Genomic DNA, 21,244 nt, shown 5'->3' on the forward strand with positions numbered 1-21,244 from the left:
AAAGGAGACAAGAGAGTGAAGAGTTCTATGCAAGCAGAATTTTGTAAACAATGTAAGCAAAGAAGTTACATTTTAGAAAGGAATGAAGTTTGCTTCTTGCTAATGTTTGCATAATTATTAAATAATGCAGCTCAGTTGCTTCTCAAATTCATGTTCATGAGCTCCAATGTAGGAATTATTTCTTGGCTTTATAGGCACTTAAGGAAAAATTTCAATTGAGATCATCCCTAAACAAACACAACTTACTAATTTACTATTTGCACAATTTGGGTAAAGAATAGTATATTAGGAATAATTGGTGCTCAATTCATAGTCAGGAAAAGTCATTTGGTAACACAGAGTTTCTCCTCAACTCATGGAAGAATTTACTGCATGACCTACAAGGAAAGACAGTATTAAAATTGAGCCATTGACCGGATACCAGAGAAGAGTCAAGAAGTGTTTGCTTCCATCATGCCCTGTATTGTTCCAAAGGAAACAGACCTGTACCCCTGAATTCCTCTCCAGCCAGGAGACATTTCCCACCAGGCCTGTAAGGGGATAATAGTTCATGTGTCACCGTGTTGCATCTCTTTTCACATCTTCTGCCAGGAATGTTGAACATTATTAGCGGGTCGTTAGCATAACCAATACCCCTAAATGAATTTTCTTTTTCCTTATGTAATTATTTGGCCCCTGCACATTTCCTATGTTACTTCTTGAATCTTTTTGTTGGTAAAGTTGAATAAGCAGGTGCCCTATTATGAGCCATGAGCAGAAGGCAAAGATTTATAGATCTTATTCGAACCTTTTCTATTACCTGCATTTATGTCTTAACTATGTAAATTATCTTCTTCTGCATTTTATCTCAGAATTTACTTCTGCCTTCTCTCTTGAATAAATATCAATTCATTAACTGTTGAGTATTTTTACTATGAACTCTAGAGGTTATAAAGATGCGTAATACAGACTTCATTATTAAAAGTGGCTTATAATTTTATTGAGATGATATGAGGGCTGGATGGGATGAGCAGGAAAACACTGGGCTTCCCACGAAGCGAATGAATTACAGGGATCTTAGAATTTGCTTTAGAATTGTGTGTTTGATACATTAAGTGTCCTTACTGCTCTTCCTCCTCAACTATACAGCCAATTCTTCTTCTCTTTTTTTTTTTTTTTTTTTTTGTGGTACGGGGTGTCTCACCGCTGCGGCCTCTCCCGTTGCGGAGCACAGGCTTCGGACGCACAGGCCCAGCGGCCATGGCTCACTGGCCCAGCCGTTCCGTGGCATGCGGGATCCTCGCGGACCGGGGCACAAACCCGTGGCCCCTGCATCGGCAGGCGGACTCCCAACCACTGCGCCACCAGGGAAGCCCTCTTCTTCTCTTCTTGATAAGCTATTTCACCTTGATTCGCTGATTTTTTTTTTCCTGTCTTTCTGGTTTGACTTACTTCCCTCAGGCTTATAACCTCATACGTTAGTTAACTTTTGCTGTGTAAAGATCATCCCCAAAATTTTGTGGTTTAAGACAACAGCTCTTTATTAGATTTATGATTCTGCATGTCCGAAATTTGGGCTGAACTCAGCTGGACAGTTCTCTGGTATCATGTTGGTTTGTGAATGCATCTGTGAGCCATTCTAGGTCAGCTGGGAGCTAGCTAGTCTAGTGTGGGTTTAGCCAGGACAGTTTTATGTGTTCCACGTGATCTCCCATCTTCTAGCAGGTTACCTTGGCTTGTTCACATGGCAGCCAGGAAGGATTATAAGCGAAAGGGTGTGGGAAGTGTGGAAACGGGTCACTGTTACTTCTGCTACACTGTTTTGGCCAAAGCAAGTCACCAGGTCTGCCCAGAATCAAAGGGTGAAGAAAAACCTCCTTGCTTCATGGGAAGGATTACATGTGCCATAAGCACAGGGAGCTGTGGAGAATTGTAGCCATTTTTGCTCTCAGCCGCACGTGGTCATGACCTTGAATTTGCTACAACCATCAAATTTATACACTGTATGCTACCCTTAGGGATTTTTGAACTTCGGGACAACAAGTGGCACTAGACAGTGTATGTTCATTGCCAGATTGTGGAGCAACTCGGAGGCGAAGACGTTACTGCTTTATAGATGAGAAGAAGATTTGAGGTGGGAAATAACAGCACGATGCCAAAATTTTAGGAAGAATTCACTCGTGGGTCTGGGCAGAAAGAAACTTTAGATCCACGTATCCAGTCGCTACAGGCAACTCCTGCTTGGATGTTATTTAAATTCCCATGTTTCTAAAACTGAGCTCAATATTTTCATTCTTCAGGCAGATTTTCTCCTCTTCCCGTGTTTCTTTTCTCAGTAAGTGACCCTATCCTCTGCTCTATAGTCCAAGCCAGATATTTGATGATTCTTGATTCCTCTCTCTTCTCTCACCATACCCATTCACTGTCATTATCAACAAATACGAAGAATGCCTGCTGTATATAAAATACTGTAGTTTCCATGGTCCCACTAATCTTGACCACTGTCATTGCTCAATCGCTAGAGCTCTCTCCCAATTAATTGGTCTCCATGCTTTCCTTTATGTTCTAGAGGACCCACAATGACTTTTTAAAACCTAGTCTGTTCATTTAATTGGTATATAATTATTGAACTTGTATGTGTTAGTGTGAATACAGAAATAAATAAGGCAAAGTGATTGCCTTCACGGAGCTTACAGTCCAGCGTGGGAGACAAACAATAAAGGGACAAATTGATAGATAATATAGTAGTTATGAATGCTATGAAGAAAAGGCAATCAGAGTCAAGGGTGGAGAATGACATAGAATGCTATTTCAGATAGGTTTACTAGGAAGAGCCTCTCTTAGGAGGTGATATTTGAGCATAAGAGAGGCAGCCATGTGGATACCCGAGGAAGAACATCCTCGTGTGGGAGAATAGCAAGTGTCAAGTTCTTGAGATGACAGTGGGTTGGGATGGGACAGGATAACGTGGTGGAGTACAGTGAGTGAAAGACGAGAGGGGTGGGGCAAGAGGTCAGGGAGATGGCGCCAAATCAGGTCATGAGCCCTTTGTAGGCCATGTAATGGACATGGGGTATTATTGAAAGTGTGAGGGAAAGTCATTGGGAATTATTGGGAATATTTATTGAGAATAACTCGGACATAGTTTACAATGATCACTTTTACTATTGTATGGAAAATAGACTGTAGAGGAATAAGAGATGATAGTAGCTTGAATCGGTTTGGGGCCGTGAAGATGGTGGGAAGAGGTCAGGTTCAAGAGCTGTCTGGAAGGATTCGCTGATGGGTGTTTATAGAGAAGGAGAGCAGCTATAGAAGCTCTGGTGTGGGGGAGACTGAGAACCCTGGGCATGAGCGGCTTTGTAGTGGTCAGAGCAGGTGGAGATCAAGTGTTTTTCTTGGGAATTAAGTTTGAGATGCACTTTTAGGCATCCAAACCATGCCAGTCCCTATCTTAAAACCCTTACATGATTTTTCATCAAATTATGATAAAGTTCAAAAAAATTTTTTTAAAACATGGCTTATAGGAACATTTACAGTCTGGCCCCTGCCCACCTCTCCAGTCTCATCTCTTTCCATTTTTCTCATCTCCCCCACCTCTTGCATCTGTATCCTCCAGCTGTACTGGATTTCGTTCAGTTCTTTTAACACTCCAGTCTCCCTTTGATTATTCCATACCCTTATCGAAAATAAACACATCCTCTTTATCCCCTGCTTGCCCTCTGGCTAGTCAACTCATATTTAGGAGCTTAGATGTCATTTTCTCTCGGAAGTGCTCTCAGCCTTCCCACGCTTCCCCCTGACTGGGTTCCATGTTCCCACAGTACCCTGAGAACCCCTGTTATAATACTTGTGTTTTTGTAAAAAAAAATTTTAAATAAAAATTCCTTGTTTGTCTGTCACACAGACTGGACTTCAAGGACTTGAGCACAGTGACATTGCTCTGGCCAGTATAATAGCCAGAATATAGTAAGTGCTTGATAAAACTGTTTTAATGCCAGGAGGATAGATTGAAAGCCTAAACTAGGTTAGAAAGATTAAAAATAGTGGAGCAGAGCCAATGGCCTGAACTGCAAGGTGCTGTGAAAATTGAAGGGAACAGGAGAGAAGGAGATGTGGTTTCAGACCCAGATTTCCAGAACCGGACTCAGTTTTTGAATCTGAGTAATTTAAGAATGGTTAGAACTGTGGCACATGCAATGGGCCATACATGTAAAGGTAAGCTTGATCTTATGTCTCAGAAATACCCAGTAAGTTTCAGAGACGGATTACCCTTTAGCAACATGGCTGGGTAATATAGCTGAAACCAATTCTGTAAACACTAAGACAAGACATGTAGAGATTCCTTAAAGGAAACAAGACTTTTTTGTTGGCTTATTGGTTTTACTTTGTTAAATGTTTTTAGGACTGAAAGTTTCTAATTCAAAATGTGTTAGGGTTGGAAAGATTCAAAGAGGATCACAAAATTTACAAATGAGAGAAATGTGGTCCACTAAACTAAATTCATAGATCATCCAGTTACCCTTTGGCTGCTCTGTGAAATTCCTTTTCTTTTAAAAGACTAATTTTTTAAAGAGAAACTTTAACTTCACAGCAAAATGGAGGGGAAGGTACAGAGATTTTCCGTATACCACCTACTCCAACACAGACACAGCCTCCTTCAGTATCAATATCTACCTCCAGAGTGGTCCATTTGTCACAGTTGATGAACCTACATTGACACATCATACACCCTAGATGTATAGTTTACATTAGGGTTCACTCTTACTGTTGTATCTTTGTGGGTTTGGACACATATACAATGACATGTATTCATCATTCTAGTTTCATACAGAGCATTTCCACTGCCCTAAAAATTCTTTGTGCTTTGCCTGTTTATCCCCGATCCTCAATCCCTGGCAACCACTTATCTTTTTACTTTCTCCATAGTTTTGCCTTTTCCAGAATGTCATATAGTTGGAATCATACAGTTCTTAGCCTTTCCAGATTGGCTTTTTTACTTAGTCATGTGCATTTAAGGTTCCTCCATGTCTTTTCCTGGCTTGTTAGAGCATTGCTTTTTAGTACTGAATAATATTTCATTTTCTGTGGCACCACAGTTTATTTATCCACCTACTGAAGGGCATCTTGATTGCTTCCAAGTTTTGGCAGTTATGAATAAAGCTGCTATAGATATCCCTTTGCAGGATTTTGTGTGGACATAAATTTGCAGCTCCTTTGGGTAAATGCCAAGGAGCACAACTGATGGATTGTATGGTTAAGAGTATTGTTTAGTTTTGTAAGAAACTGCCAAGCAATCTTCCAAAGTGACTGTACCATTTTTTTTTATTCCCACCAGCAATGAATGAGAGTTCCTGTTGCTTCACATCCTCACCAACATTTGGTGGTGTCAGTGTTTTGGATTTTGGCCATTCTAATAGGTGTTTAAATCTACATTTCTCTGCTGACACATGATTTGGAACATCTTTTCATATGCTTATTTACCTTCTGTATATCATCTTCTTCAGTGAGGTGTCTGTTAAGGTCACTGGCCCTTTTTTTTTTTTTTTTTTTGCGGTACACGGGCCTCTCACTGTTGTGGCCTCTCCCGTTGCAGAGCACAGGCTCCAGACGCGCAGGCTCAGCGGCCATGGCTCACGGTCCCAGCTGCTCTGCAGCACGTGGGATCCTCCCAGACTGGGGCACGAACCCGTGTCCCCTGCATCGGCAGGCGGACTCTCAACCACTGCGCCACCAGGGAAGCCCTGGCCCATTTTTTAATTGGGTTATTTTCTTATTGTTGAGTTTAAGAGTACTTTGTACATTTTGGATAACATTCCTTTATCTTTTGCAAATATTTTCTCCCATTCTGTGGCTTGTCCTCTCATTCTCTTGACATTGTCTTTCACAGAGCAGAAGTTTTAAATTTTAATGAAGTCTAGCTTTTCAGTTACTTCTTTCATGCATTATGTCTTCAGTGTCGTATTTAAAAAGTCATCACCATATGCAAGATCATCTAGGTTTTCTCCTATGTTATCTTCTAGAAGTTTTTTTTAGTGTTGCATTTTATATTTAGGTCCATGAGCTATTTTGAGTTAATTCTTGTGGAAGGTGGAAGGTCTATGTCCAGATTCTTTTTTTTTTTTGCATGTGGATGTCCACTTGCTACAGCACCATTTGTTGAAGGGACTATCTTAGGTCCATTATATTGCCTTTGCTTCTTTGTCAAAGATCTGTTGACTTTACTGCCTCAATTTTTTGATGCTCAGCTATGAGTAGAATTTTAGGAACTGGATTTATTTTCATTATCCTCTATTTGAGCATATTTTGTACAACAGCCTTTCTTCTAATATTTTCTATTTTCTGATGTTTATTTGGTATTAAGTGGGACATCCTTAAAATTTTGTAAGTGAGAAATGATCTTCTGTCAAAATTATATTATGGTAGATGTGATCCATGGTTCTAACAAAGTTGGAATACTGGTATAAATACATAGGATTAAAACATGGTGATTCATAGGAGGTCATTTGACCGATGTGCCAGAAAATAATTGGACACTGTTCTCTTCTCCTACACCCCATCCCTGATCTCCAACCACCAGCTGAGTCCCCCAGCCACAAATGTAAAATATTCAAATCATCCTAGCTATCCTTACAAGGATGAATTGCCCTTTCAAGTTTGCCCAACCTATCTCTCCAGATAATGAAGAGAATCATCATCTCATTATTTTGTAGTAATCTATTTCTCCTTTTTTTTTTTGTAAATCAAGGTCATCTTCTGTAAACTATTAGGAACACTGATGCCTCCTATGAATGTGGAGGCATCCATTTGTTACATATTTTATCTTCTTCAACCTTCATAACAATTCTCTGCATTCAAACTACAAATCAGCTTTCAAGAATTTAGGTAACTAGACAAAGTCATACAACGGGGAGGTAGCAGAGGTGGAATTTAACCTTTCCTCTGCCTGATTCTCCTAGCTAGTATCCCTTACCTGCTATGCTGAGTTTGGTGGTGTTGAAACGTACTGGGCTTCCTTGGAAATTCTGGAAAGTTCATAAATTGAATAATCATTCTTGGATAAATGTACATTGGATCTATTTTGGCCAGAGATATCTTTTTTTTTTTAATGTGTGTGATAACAAAGGTTTTGAAGTCCATCAAAGTGGCCCATAAATTTAGTAGTAAATGTCTGAACAAAAGTTTTGAAGTCCATCAAAGTGGCCCATAAATATAGTAGTAAATGTCTGAGAACTTCCCTAGCTTAATTTAGATTTTCTAAAATCTGTGAAGGCATCTTCAGTTTTGGGGTCACAAAATCTCTACTTCATAGATCCCAAGGAGAGCCCATCAGCTTATGGGCTCACAAAAGCTCAAAGTCCAGTTGCTTCAGGTAGCCCTGAGAATGAAAGGTTAAAAAAGATCTTTTCCAAAGAATTGCAAGAGAGAGTAACACTATTGTCTGAAACTGCAAAGGAGAGAACTAATCCTAGGTACTTCCCAGTGGTTCCCAAGTGTGGTTGACCCTTGAATAGCACAGGTTTGAACTGCACCAGTTTACTTATATGTGGAATTTTTTTCAGTAGTAAATACTATAGTACTACACAATTCGCGGTTGGTTGAATCTGTGGTGGGGAAAGGCAGATACAGAGGAGCCATGCATACAGGTGGCCGGCTATCAGTTATACGTGGATTTTCAACTGTGTGGAGGGTCAGCGCCTCTAACCCCTGCATGGTTCAGCTGTACTGAGAAGCAGATGGCAGACCTATGGGAAGTGATGACTTCATCAGAAATGGAGCAGGACTAACAATGGAGTGAGCTGTTCCCAGTGGTGTGCTGGGTGACCTTCCAACAGCTCGTGAAAGCTTACTGTTACACATTCAGGAATTCTGCAAGCATGGTAGCTTAAAACTGGCCATGATGTGAGTATTTACACCGTGGAAATTGGCAAACACTAGAAATAAGAGATTTTCTTTTCAAAGAACTGATTTACCAGCACATCATTGGCTCTTCAGTGAAGAAGTGAGCTCCCTGTCATTGAAACTGTTCAAATAGAAACTGATGATTTGCTAAAAGATGTGTTGCAGTAAGTAGAATAAGGAAACATTAGAAGGCCTCTAAAGTCTTATCCAACTAGGTTCCGCCTTGTCACTTGAATGCACTGATCCCAGTGCTAAGACCAGTGAGACTTCTATTATTTGAATTTCTTTACTGGAGCTATACTGTCCAACATCCACTCCTAATCTGCTCCTTATCTGAGTCTGCCATGTTTTGCCCTCCCCTGGGCCCTTTTTGTTTCAACTTTTAACAGAAGAGTTTCCATAGACCATAGGGCTGCTTGGTTTTGAATCCTAATTCTACTATTGACCAGCTGTTTGACCTTTGGGAGGTTACCTAGGCTAAGTCTCATGTTCTTTAGCTGTTAAAAGCAGATGATAAAAGTACCTCTCTCCAGTAGTTGTTCTGACTCTTAAATGAAGCTAGTTCATATAAAGGGATTAGTACAATGCTTGGCCATACTAAGAATCTAGTACATGTCAGTTCTGTGTCCACTTAAGAGGGTAATAATTCTATTTTTTTTTCCATTTCTTAGAGCTTTTTGACTCCAAATTTTACAAAGAATTCCAAGCATATTTTTACACTTTACTCAGCTAACTAGATATGTTTCTGAATTTGTCTATAAAACAGATTTCTTTTTTTTTTTTTTTTTTTGCGGTACGTGGGCCTCTCACTGTTGTGGCCTCTCCCGTTGCGGAGCACAGGCTCCGGATGGTCAGGGTCAGTGGCCATGGCTTACGGGCCCAGCCGCTCCGCGGCATGTGGGATCTTCCTGGACCAGGACACGAACCCATGTCCCCTGCATCGGCAGGTAGACTCTCAACCACTGCACCACCAGGGAAGCCCAAAACAGATTTTTAAATTTTTATTTATTTTTATTTTATTTATTTATTTTTATTGAAGTATAGTTGACTTACAATGTTGTGTTAGTTTCTGGTATACAGAATATATATAAATTATATTTCAGATTCTTTTCCATTATAGGTTATTACAAGATATTGCATATTGTTCCCTGTGCTATGCAGTAGGACCTTGTTGTTTAGTTTACATTAAGTAGTGTAGGGGGAAGCTTCAAGATGGCAGAGTGGTAAGACGTGGAGATCACCTTCCTCCCCACAAATACATCAAAAATACATCTACAAGTGGAACAACTCCTACAGAACACCTACTGAACGCTGGCAGAAGACCTCAGACTTCCCAAAAGGCAAAAAACTCCCCACATACCTGGGTAGGGCAAAAGGAAAAAAAAGAAAACAGACAAAAGAATAGGGACAGGACCTGCACCTCTGGGAGGGAGCTGTGAAGGGGGAAAAGCTTCCAAACACTAAGAAGCCCCTTCACTGGCGGAGACGGGGGTGTGGCGTGGGGGAAGCTTCAGAGCCATGGAGGAGAGCGCAGCAACAGGGGAGCAGAGGGCAAAGCGGAGAGATTCCTGCACAGAGGATTGGTGCCGACCAGCACTCACCAGCCTGAGAGGCTTGGCTGCTCACCCACTGGCTGGAGCGGATGGGGGCTGGGAGCTGAGACTCTGGCTTCGGGGGTCAGATCCCAGGGAGAGGACTGGGGTTGGCTGTGGGAAGACTGCCTGAAGGGGACTAGTGTGCCACAGCTAGCCGGAAGAGAGTCCGGGAAAAAGCCTGGACCTGACTAAGAGACAAGAGACCATTGTTTTGGGGTGCACAAGGAGAGGAGATTCAGAGCACCGCCTAAGCAAGCTCCAGAGATGGGTGTGAGTCACGGCTATCAGCGCGGACACCAGAGATGTGCATGAAACACTAACGCTGCTGCTGCAGCCACCAAGAAGCCTGTGTGAGAGCACAGGTCACCATCCACTCCCCTCTGGGAGCCTGTGCAGCACGCCACTGCCAGGGTCCCGTTATCCAGAGAAAAGTTCCCTGGGAGAACACATGGTATGCCTCAGGCTATTGCAACATCACACCAACCTCTGCTCCTGCCGGCTCACCCTGCATTCCTTATCCCTCCCTCCCTGTGGCCTGAGCTACAGCCCCCTCAGGCGACCTACATGCAGAGGCAGGGCCAAATCCAAAGGTGAACCACAGGAGCTGTATGAACAAAGAAGAGAAAGGGAAATTTCTCCCAGCAGCCTCAGGAGCAGTGGATTAAATCTCCACAGCCAACTTTTTGTACCCTGCATCTGTGGAATACCTGAATAGACAATGAATCATCCCAAAATTGAGGTGGTGGATTTGGAAGCAACTGTAGACTTGGGGTTTGCTTTCTGCATCTAATTTGTTTCTAGTTTATGTTTATCTTAATTTAGTATTTAGAGCTTCTTTGTTGATTTGGTTGCTCTCTTCCTTTTTTTGTATATATATATATTTTTTTCTCTCTTTTTGTGAGTGTGTATGTGTATGCTTCTTTGTGTGATTTTTGTCTATATAGCTTTGCTTTTACCATTTGTCCTAGGGTTCTGTCTGTCCCTTTTTTTTTCCTACTATAGTTTTAGCACTTGTTATCATTGGTGGATTTGTGTATTGGTTTGGTTGCTCTCTTCTTTCTTTTTCTTTTTTTTAATTACTTTCGTATTTTTAATAATTAAAAATTTTTTCTTTTAATAAGTTTATTTATTTATTTATTTTTCTTTCTTTCCTTTTTTTTCCTCCCTTTTCTTCTGAGCTGTGTGGCTGACAGGGTCTTGGTGCTCTGGCCGGGTGTCAGGCCTGAGCCTTTTAGGTGGGAGAGCCGAGTTCAGGATATTGGTCCACCAGAGACCACCCAGCCCCACGTAATATCAAACGGTGAAAGCTCTCACAGAGATCTCCATCTCAACACTAAGACCCAGCTCCACTCAATGACCAGCAAGCTACAATGCTGGACACACCATGCCAAACAACTAGCAAGACAGGAACACACCCCCACCCATTAGCAGAGAGGCTGCCTAAAATCATAATAAGTTCACAGACACCCCAAAACACACCACCGGACGCAGTTCTGCCCACCAAAAAGACAAGATCCAGCCTCATCCACCAGAACACAGGCACCAGTCCCATCCACCAGGAAGCCTACACAACCCACTGAATAAAGCTTACCCACTGGCGGCAGACACCAAAAACAACGAGAACTACAAACCTACAGCCTGCAAAAAAGAGACCCCAAATGCAGTAAGTTAAGCAAAATGAGAAGACAGAGAAATATGCAGCAGATGAAGGAGCAAGGTAAAAACCCACCAGAACAAACAAATGAAGGGGAAATAGGCAGTCTACCTGAAAAAGAATTCAGAGTAATGATAGTAAAGATGATCCAAGATCTTGGAAATAGGATGGAGAAAATACAAGAAACATTCAACAAGGACCTAGAAGAACTAAGGAGCAAACAACCAATGATGAACAGCACAATAAATGAAATTAAAAATTCTCTAGAAGGAATCAATAGCAGAATAACTGAGGAAGAAGAACGCATAAGGGACCTGGAAGATAAAATAGTAGAAATAACTACCACAGAGCAGAATAAAGAAAAAAGAATGAAAAGAATTGAGGACAGTGTCAGAGACCTCTGGGACAGCATTAAATGCAGCAACATTCGAATTATAGGGGTCCCAGAAGAAGAAGAGAAAAAGAAAGGGACTGAGGAAATATTTGAAGAGATTATAGTTGAAAACTTCCCTAATATGGGAAAGGAAATAGTCAATCAAGTCCAGGAAGTGCAGAGAGTACCACACAGGATAAATCTAAGGAGAAACATGCCAAGACACATATCAATCAAATTATCAAAAATTAAATGCAAAGAAAAAATATTAAAAGCAGCAAGGGAAAAGCAACAACTAACATACAAGGGAATCCCCATAAGGTTAACAGCTGGTTTCTCAGCAGAAACTCTGCAAGCCAAAAGGGTGTAGCAGGACATATTTAAAGTGATGAAAGGGAAAAACCTACAACCAAGATTACTCTACCCAGCAAGGATCTCATTCAGATTCGACTGAGAAATTAAAACCTTTACCGACAAGCAAAAGCTAAGAGAATTCAGCAACACCAAACCATCTTTACAACAAATGCTAAAGGAACTTCTCTAGGCAGGAAACACAAGAGAAGGAAAAGACCTACAATACCAAACCCAAAACAATTAAGAAAATGGTAATAGGAACATACATATTGATAACTACCTTAAATGTAAATGGATTAAATGCTGCAACAAAAAGACATAGACTGGCTGAATGGATACAAAAGCAAGACCCACATAAATGCTGTCTACAAGAGACCCACTTCAGACCTAGGGACACATACAGACTGAAAGTGAGGGGATGGAAAAAGATATTCCATGCAAATGGAAATCAAAAGAAAGCTGGAGTAGCAATTCTCATATCAGACAAAATAGACTTTAAAATAAACACTATTACAAGAGACAAAAAAGGACACTGCATAATGATCAAGGGATCAAATCCAAGAAGAAGATATAACAATTGTAAATATTTATGCACCCAACATAAGAGCACCTCAATACATAAGGCAAATGCTATCAGCAGTAAAAGGGGAAATCAGCAGTAACACAATACTAGATATCAATTACAGGAAAAAAACAGTAAAAAATACAAACACATGGAGGCTAAACAATACGCTACTAAATAACCAAGAGATCACTGAAGAAATCAAAGAGGAAATCAGAAAATACCTAGAAACAAATGACAATGAAAATATTACAACCCAAAACCTATGGGAGGCAGCAAAAGCAGTTCTAATAGGGAAATTAATAGCAATACAATCCTACCTAAAGAAACAAGAAAAATCTCAAATAAACAACCTAACCTTAAACCTAAAGCAATTAGAGAAAGAAGAACAAAAAAAACCCCAAAGTTAGCAGAAGGAAAGAAATCATAAAGATCAGATCAGAAATAAGTAAAAAGAAATGAAGGAAACAATAACAAAGATCAATAAAACTAAAAGCTGGTTCTTGAGAAGATAAACAAAGTTGGTAAACCATTAGCCAGACTCATCAAGAAAAAAAGGGAGAAGACTCAAATCAATAGAATTAGACATTTAAAAAGGAGAAGTAACAACTGACACTGCAGAAATACAAAGGATCATGGGACGTTACTACACACAACTATATGCCAATACAATGGACAACCTTGAAGAAATGGACAAATTCATAGAAAAGCACAACATTCCGAGACTGAACCAGGAAGAAGTAGAAAATATAAACAGACTAATCACAAGCACTGAAATTGTGACTGTGATTAAAAATCTTCCAACAGGGCCTCCCTGGTGGCGCAGTGGTTGAGAGTCCGCCTGCCGATGCAGGGGATACGGGTTCGTGCCCCGGTCTGGGAGGATCCCATATACCGCGGAGCGGCTGGGCCCGTGAGCCATGGCTGCTGAGCCTGTGCGTCCGGAGCCTGTGCTCCGCAACGGGAGAGGCCACAACAGTGAGAGGCCCGCGTACCACAAAAAAAAAAAAAAAAAAAAAAAAAAAAAAATCTTCCAACAAACAAAAGCCCAGGACCAGATGGCTTCACAGGCAAATTCTATCAAACATTTAGAGAAGAGCTAACACCTATCCTTCTCAAACTCTTCCAAAATATAGCAGAGGGAGAAACACTCCCAAACTCATTCTACGAGGCCACCATCACCGTGATACCAAAACCAGACAAAGATGTCACAAAGAAAGAAAGCTACAGGCCAACATCACTGATGAACAAAGATGCAAAAATTCTCAACAAAATACTAGCAAACAGAATCCAACAGCAGACTAAAAGGATCATACACCATGATCAAGTGGGGTTTGTCCCAGGAATGCAAGGATTCTTCAATATATGCAAATCAATCAATGTGATAAACCAAATTAACAAACTGAAGGAGAAAAACGATATGATCATCTCAAAAGGTGCAGGAAAAGCTTTCGACAAAATTCAACATCCGTTTATAATAAAAACCTTCCAGAAAGTAGGCATAGAGGGAACTTACCTCAACATAATAAAGGCCATATATGACAAATCCATAGCCAACATCATTCTCAGTGGTGAAAAACTGAAACCATTTCCTCTAACATCAGGAACAAGACAAGGTTGCCCACTCTCACCACTATTATTCAACATAGTGTTGGAAGTTTTAGCCACAGCAATCAGAGAAGAAAAAGAAATAAAAGGAATCCGAATCAGAAAAGAAGTAGTAAAGCTGTCACTGTTTGCAGATGACATGATACTATACATAGAGAATCCTAAAGATGCTACTAGAAAACTACTAGGGCTAATAAATGACTCTGGTAAAGTAGCAGCATACAAAATTAATGCACAGAAATCTCTTGTATTCCTATACACTAATGATGAAAAATCTGAAAGAGAAAGTAAGGAAACACTCCCATTTACCACTGCAACAAAACGAATAAAATACCTGGAATATACCTACTTAAGGAGACAAAAGACCTGTATGCAGAAAACTATTAGACACTTATGAAAGAAATTAAAGATGATACAAACAGATGGAAAGATATACCATATTCTTGGATTGGAAGACTCAACATTGTGAAAATGACTATACTACCCAAAGCAATCTACATATTCAGTGCAATCCCTATCAAATTACCAATGGCATTTTTCACAGAAGTAGAACAAAAATTTCACAATTTGTATGGAAACTGAAATGATCCCGAATAGCCAAAGCGATCTTGAGAAAGAAAAACGGAGCTAGAGAAATCAGGCTCCCTGACTTCAGACTATACTACAGAGCGACAGTAACCAAGACAATATGGTACTGGCACAAAACCAGAAATATATATAAATGGAACATGATAGAAAGTCCAGAGATAAACCCACATATGGTTACCTTATCTTTGATAATGTAGGCAAGAATATACAATGGAGAAAAACAGCCTCTTCCATAAGTGGTGCTGGAAAAACTGGACAGCTACATTTAAAAGAATAAAATTAGGGACTTCCTTGGTGGCGCAGTGGTTAAGAATCCACCTGCCAATGCAGAGGACATGGGTTCGAGCCCTCGTCCAGGAAGATCCCACATGCTACAGAGCACCTAAGCCCTTGCACCACAGCTACTGAGCCAGTGCGCCTAAGCCCATGCTCCGCAACAAGAGAGGCCACCGCGATGAGAGGCCCATGCACCACAACAAAGAGTAGACCCCACTCTCCGCAACTAGAGAAAGCCTGCGCGCATCAATGAACACATGCAAAAAAATAAAAAATAAATAAATGTATTTTTTTAAATGAATGAAATTAGAACACCATAGCCAAAAATGAACTCGAAATGGATTAAAGACCTAAATGTGAGGCAAGACACTATAAAACCCTTAGAGGAGAACATAGGCAGAACACTGTGACATAAATCACAGCAAGATCCTTTCTGGCCCACCTCCTAGAGAAATGGAAATAAAAACAAAAATAAACAAATGGGACCTAATGAAACTTAAAAGCTTTTGCACAGAAAAGGAAACCATAAAAAAGATGAAAAGACAACCATCAGAATGGGAGAAAATATTTGCAGATGAAGCAACTGACAAAGGATTAATCTCCAAAGTATACAAGCAGCTCATGCAGCTCAGTATCAAAAAAACAAGCAATCCAAAAATGGGCAGAATACCTAAATAGACATTCCTCCAAAGAAGATATACAGATTGCCAACAAACATATGAAAGGATGCTCAACACCACTAATCTTTAGAGAAATGCAAATCAAAACTACAATGAGGTATCATCTTACAGCAGTGTGAGTGGCCATCATCAAAAAATCTACAAATGCTGGAGAGGGTGTGGAGAAAAGGGAACCCTCTTGCACTGTTGGTGGGAATGTAAATTGGTACAGCCACTATGGAGAACAGTATGGAGGTTCCTTAAAAAACTAAAAGTAGAACTACCATACAACCCTGCAATCCCACTACTGGGCATATACCCTGAGAAAACCATAATTCAAAAAGAGTCATGTACCACCATGTACACTGCAGCTCTATTTACAGTAGCCAGGACCTGGAAGCAACCTAAGTGTCCATTGACAGATGAATGCTTAAAGAAGATGTGGCACATATATACAATGGAATATCTCAGCCATAAAAAGAAATGAAATTGAGTTATTTGTAGTGAGTTGGATGGACCTAGAGACTGTCATACAGAGTGAAGTAAGTCAGAAAAAGAAATACCGTATGCTAACACATATGTATGGAATCTAAAACAAAACAAAAAATGGTTCTGAGGAACCTAGGGGCAGGACAGGAATAAAGACACAGACGTAGAGAATGCACTTGAGGACACGGGGAGGGGGAAGGGTAAGCTGGGACAAAGTGAGAGAGTGGCATGGACATATATACACTACCAAATGTAAAATAGATAACTAGTGGGAAGCAGCTGCATAGCACGGGGAGATCACTTCCGTGCTTTGTGTCCAACTAGAGGGGTCTCATAGAGGAGGTGGAAGGGAGACGCAAGAGGGAGGAGATATGGGGATGTAGCTGTCTATATAGCTGATTCACTTTGTTATACAGCAGCAACTAACACACTATTGTAAAGCAATTATACTCCAATAAAGATGTTAAAAAAAAAAAGAAATGTGTGTATCTGTTAATCCCAAGCTCCTAATTTATCCCTCTCCTGCCTTCCCCCTTTAGTAACCATAAGTTTGTTTTCTTTTTTTTAATGTAAATTTATTTATTTTATTTATCTTTGGCTGCATTGGGTCTTCGTTGCTGCACGTGGGCTTTCTGTAGTTGCGGCGAGCGGGGGCTACTCTTCATTGCGGTGCGTGGGCTTCTCATTGTGGCGGCTTCTCTTGTTGCGGAGCACAGGCTCTAGGCGCGCGGGCTTCAGTAGTTGTGGCATGCGGGCTCAGTAGTTGTGGTTCACGGGCTCTAGAGCACAGGCTCAGTAGTTGTGGCGCACGGGCTTAGTTGCTCCGCAGCATGTGGGATCTTCCCGGACCAGGGCTCGAACCCGTGTCCCCTGCATTGGCAGGTGGATTCTTAACCACTGCACCACCAGGGAAGCCCCATAAGTTTGTTTTCTATGTCTTTGAGTCTGTTTCTTAAAACAGATTTTTTGTGTATTTAATTCTGCTCTCTTATTAACGTTGTAGAGTCAGAGATGCAGTCTTATGAAGCACTTTATCAATGGAAATGAACAACAGATGTTTTCAATGTTAGCAGACTATTGGCAGCATATAAATTGGCAGTTCATTGGAGACCTTAAGAACCTGGAAAAGTTTAAAAATAATGACACTGAGGGTTCCGACCCACCCCCCAGTCTGAAGAAAATGGTGGTGAGAGCATAACAAAGGTGTTTATTTTGGGTATAAACTGTTCTTTCATTTAGCAAACACTGTGATATGTTTATAAAGACACAAGAGAAGTAGACACACCCAGAGTGGTTTATAAGCAAAAGAGCTCATAACCGTGGTATGGAAGAGGCCTTTTCTAGAACTCACAGAATAATCTCTCTCAAATTTCATTCCTGAAAAGAATAAAAGTTTTTATTGATAAGGAAATGAGAGACCTAGGTAGTAACCATTGTTTTTGTAGATATTTGCTATTTTGTGTCCTTTCTAAATTCTTTGTCATCTGTGCATAGACCATTATTGAAATACAGGACATTATTCAGAGCTGAAGGTGCATATATTTACTCTAAATATTTGTCTTACATATACAGTGCACATATGTGGTTTTCATCAGCTTTAAATATGCTGGAAATTTCTGACTGGCCCCTTTTGTGAATACCAGCCTCGGGACTGTATGTGGTAACACAATTCCAGAAACTAGTCTTAAGAGATCTGTGCCAGAGCAGGAATTAACATGGCAGGCTGAGGATGAGGAAATCATGGCTAATATGTGTTCCTTTTGCCTTTGGGTAATGCTGTAACATAGATTGCTGTCAAGTAAATAGAGCCCAGTTTAAAGACCGTTTTGATCAGGCAGTTAAGGAAATGACTAATTCCTTTTCATTTGGGCTGCATTGACTGGCATCAGTATTTTCTGTAGTTTTTGCTCTTTGGATACCTTGGGCTTACGAAACAATTACATTAGAAACATGTTTGGAAGTCTGGACTACTTGAAATGGGTGTTAAAAATCTAAAGGTCACATTCAGGATGTAGGGTCCTCGTTTAAGGGTCCACTGATCTTATTGCTCATTTTCCAGAAACACCCCTGGCTCTGATCATCTCTTTTTTTTTTCTTTGACATTTTAGCTACCTGATATATTAGATTATCCAAATGAAAGTATCAATTGGATATTTCCCCTCCTTCCCCTTCTACCAATACCATGCTGGCAGATGAAAAGAAAAAAAGTGGTTCAAAAATATTTAATGGTGAAGTCAGATTCAATAGAAGCAGAGGTGGAAGAAAGAAACCTAACTGTTCCACTTTGAACACACATGTTTTCCATACATGGTGGGTTTTCTTCAATTTTCATAATTACAATTTCAGGCAGCATCGTTCCACTCCAGGACAGTTATCCATGTGTGGGTGACCCATTTCCTGTGCATTTCCTTCCTCCCACCCACCTCTTGGCCACATTAATGCTACTTTGTGTCACAAACGATACCACAGGTGGCCAGAGCAGGTTTTGAAAAAGAAAAAAAATGAAATGGAAACCTGTCAGGGTTGCTTTGTGTTAAATTAAACTATTTGGCGAGAAGAGGCCCAAACTCTTGGCTAGAATGAGACTTCTGAAAAACATGGGTATTTTGTAAATCTACACTGTTTCTTTCATGATCTATTAACCAAGCGTTAGCTGGCTAGATATCTCTGACGAGGTCGGAGGAGCAAGCATTTGGCAGATGTGAACTTGGATATAAAGTGGAGAATATGCCCTCACTTCTGGCGTGTAATCGATAAGCCAATATTGACTGAAATCCTAGATTAGACTTGGTTTAATGCATAGTCTTCTCGAGGCTTACAAAGGAGACAAAATTCACACACAAGATTCAACACTCAGCCACAGTTCAGCAGAATTCAGTAAGTTGGGGTTGGACTGTGTAGAACAGAATGTGTGTTGTGTGTGTGTGTTGTGTGTGGTGTGGTGTGTGTGTGTGTCTGTGTCTGTCTCTCTTCTTTCCTAAGTTCAGGGAAGAGGAAGAGCTAGCCAAGTGGGAGGCAGTAGGTCCTGAGCTGTGCTCCAAAAACTGGGGAGAGAGGGGAGAGTGGAATTGGATCAGTGTAGTACTAGATGGTGGTGCAGGGCCTCAAGTGCCAGAAAGAAGTCCAGAAAGTGACAGAAAGTTACAAATGTTCAGTGAAATTGATATTATCTGTGATGAAAAATGGGTACACCATTTGTTAGAATGAATCCATGAAACTACTCACGTGTGTTTATGGTGTTTGACAAAGGTATTAGAGGTATCTGCCACTAGTTAGCATTTGATTTTGAAGGGTAAAGTTTGGAAAGAGGTGAGCTTCCGTTTAGGTTGTACTTAAAATAAAAGTCAAGTCATGGCTACAAAGCCTGGGATGACCTGACCTCTGTTGCCCATTCTGATCTGCTACCTTTTATGCCATTTTCCTTCTCATCCACTAAGCTTCAGCTAGACCCCATCTTCTTTCTCTTTCTTCAATGCACTAATCTGTTTCTCACCTTATGGTCATTGCATTTGCTGTGTCCTCTACCACGACAAGGTCTAAGCTCTTGGTCAAGCCAGCTCTTTCTCATCAGGCATATCTCAACTCACATTTCACTTTCTCAGAAACTGGGGTCTTTTCTGACCATTCCCCCCAGAGAGGTGTGTACTCAGACTGCTCAGCATTGACCGCCATATTACCCTCTTTAATTCCTTTAAAACATAAGGAGTGTTCTGAATGGTCTTCCTTGTTTTCTTTGTCATCTGTGTTTCCCCTTTAGAGAGGTCATGAGGACAGGGACCTCATCTTCCCTGTTCACTGCCATACCCCAGCATGTAGTAAGTGCTCAATAAAGTATGTGTTAGATGAGTCAGTGGCAGTGGGGTCTCCATTATGCTTAGAGCATACAGAGCTCATGTCCTCTTCCCCTCTTGAAGTGCTGAACTGTTACAAAGCAGGAGGAAGATAGTGAATGCTGTGGACCTGGAGTGGCTTGCGTTGCCATGGCAGTAGGCTACGGCACATCCCCTTTCCTTTCTTCCTCTGCTGAGCCTTAAGAACCTGGAAAACACCACTCAGAGGGATATTTCATAGAGATGGACTTTGAAGGGGTAATTGTGTGGGTTGGACAAATGCTAGTCAATTATATCGGGAAGAACTGCTGGTTTAATGTATTTATTGATGTGTTTGTATGTTGTAGCCATTGTGGAATGAAATCACTACACCTAATGAGCTAAGATTCGATGCCTCTTCAGCCTGCCCTTCCAAGCCCTCACACACATTTTCCTGTGCCTGTCCCCTGTCTGGACGCTGCACTCTTCTTCTCTCCCTTCTCAAAGTAGCCCTGAATAAGTCTATTGGCTTCCTACAAATTATGAGACAACACTCATTGTTAATTTGCTGAAAGAAATGTGAAGAAACTGTTATTTTTTCTCATTAATGGGTTTCTCACAGCAGTGGTACACCTCTGGCTGGCACCGTACAGAAGCTGCCAGGGTTTTTTTGCAGCCAGGCTTTTCTAGGTGCCTGCTTAAGAAATTATAAGGTATATGTTCTTCAGTTATCTAGTTTGGGTTTATAAATGAAATGCTACAATGCCTTTTGATGTGTCATTAATACATGCTAACAATAAAACGGTGCACCCATTATTCTGCTGTTGAGATATGCTTTATTTATCATGTTTTTCCGAAGGTATTAGAACAGGGCAGAACTGGCAGGAGAGATTCCTGTCTTGCTTTCCTTCCCCACATCTATCCTTCCTCCCTTCCCCTCTTGTCATGTTGGAGATCTGTGCTTCTACTTGAACAGACAATCCACCCAATTCCTGTTAATTTAATGCATTGTCTTAAGAAGTAGGTGATTTTCCAGCCTCCTCACTATTTGGTAATCTGCAACGTCCAGTTCTCCCTCTTACACCTTTAGCACTGCAGTGACAACACACATCCCTGCCAGTCAGACATGAATATCGAAGGAGCCTGGAAGAGAGGCTACACGGGAAAGAACATCGTGGTCACCATCCTGGATGATGGCATTGAGAGGACCCACCCAGACCTGATGCAGAACTACGTGAGTATTTGCTGTGGTCAGAGCAGCTTCCCTCCTGGGAAACAATGGAACTCATGTGAGGATGCTCCAAAAGGGGGAAAACCACAGAAAAATGCAGCCAACGGGTACAATAGGCTCTGCGTGTTGCTGCCATCTTATAAAGGATGCACTCTTGGAGGACCG

General features: G+C 41.0%; 1 protein-coding gene across 1 annotated transcript in view; it reads left to right on the forward strand.

Annotated features, from left to right (window-relative positions):
• Positions 1-21,244, forward strand: part of PCSK5 (proprotein convertase subtilisin/kexin type 5) — a gene marked incomplete at its 5' end in the record, with an annotated part of 318,876 nt that overhangs the window by 101,010 nt on the left and 196,622 nt on the right. The window contains one exon of the mRNA XM_079705774.1: positions 20,939-21,082. Within this exon, the coding sequence (XP_079561900.1) occupies positions 20,939-21,082 (144 nt within the window). The remainder of the gene's footprint in view (positions 1-20,938; positions 21,083-21,244) is intronic.

Source organism: Hyperoodon ampullatus, assembly GCF_949752795.1.
Source record: "Hyperoodon ampullatus genome assembly, chromosome: 6".
In the NCBI taxonomy this organism is placed as follows: domain Eukaryota; kingdom Metazoa; phylum Chordata; class Mammalia; order Artiodactyla; family Ziphiidae; genus Hyperoodon; species Hyperoodon ampullatus.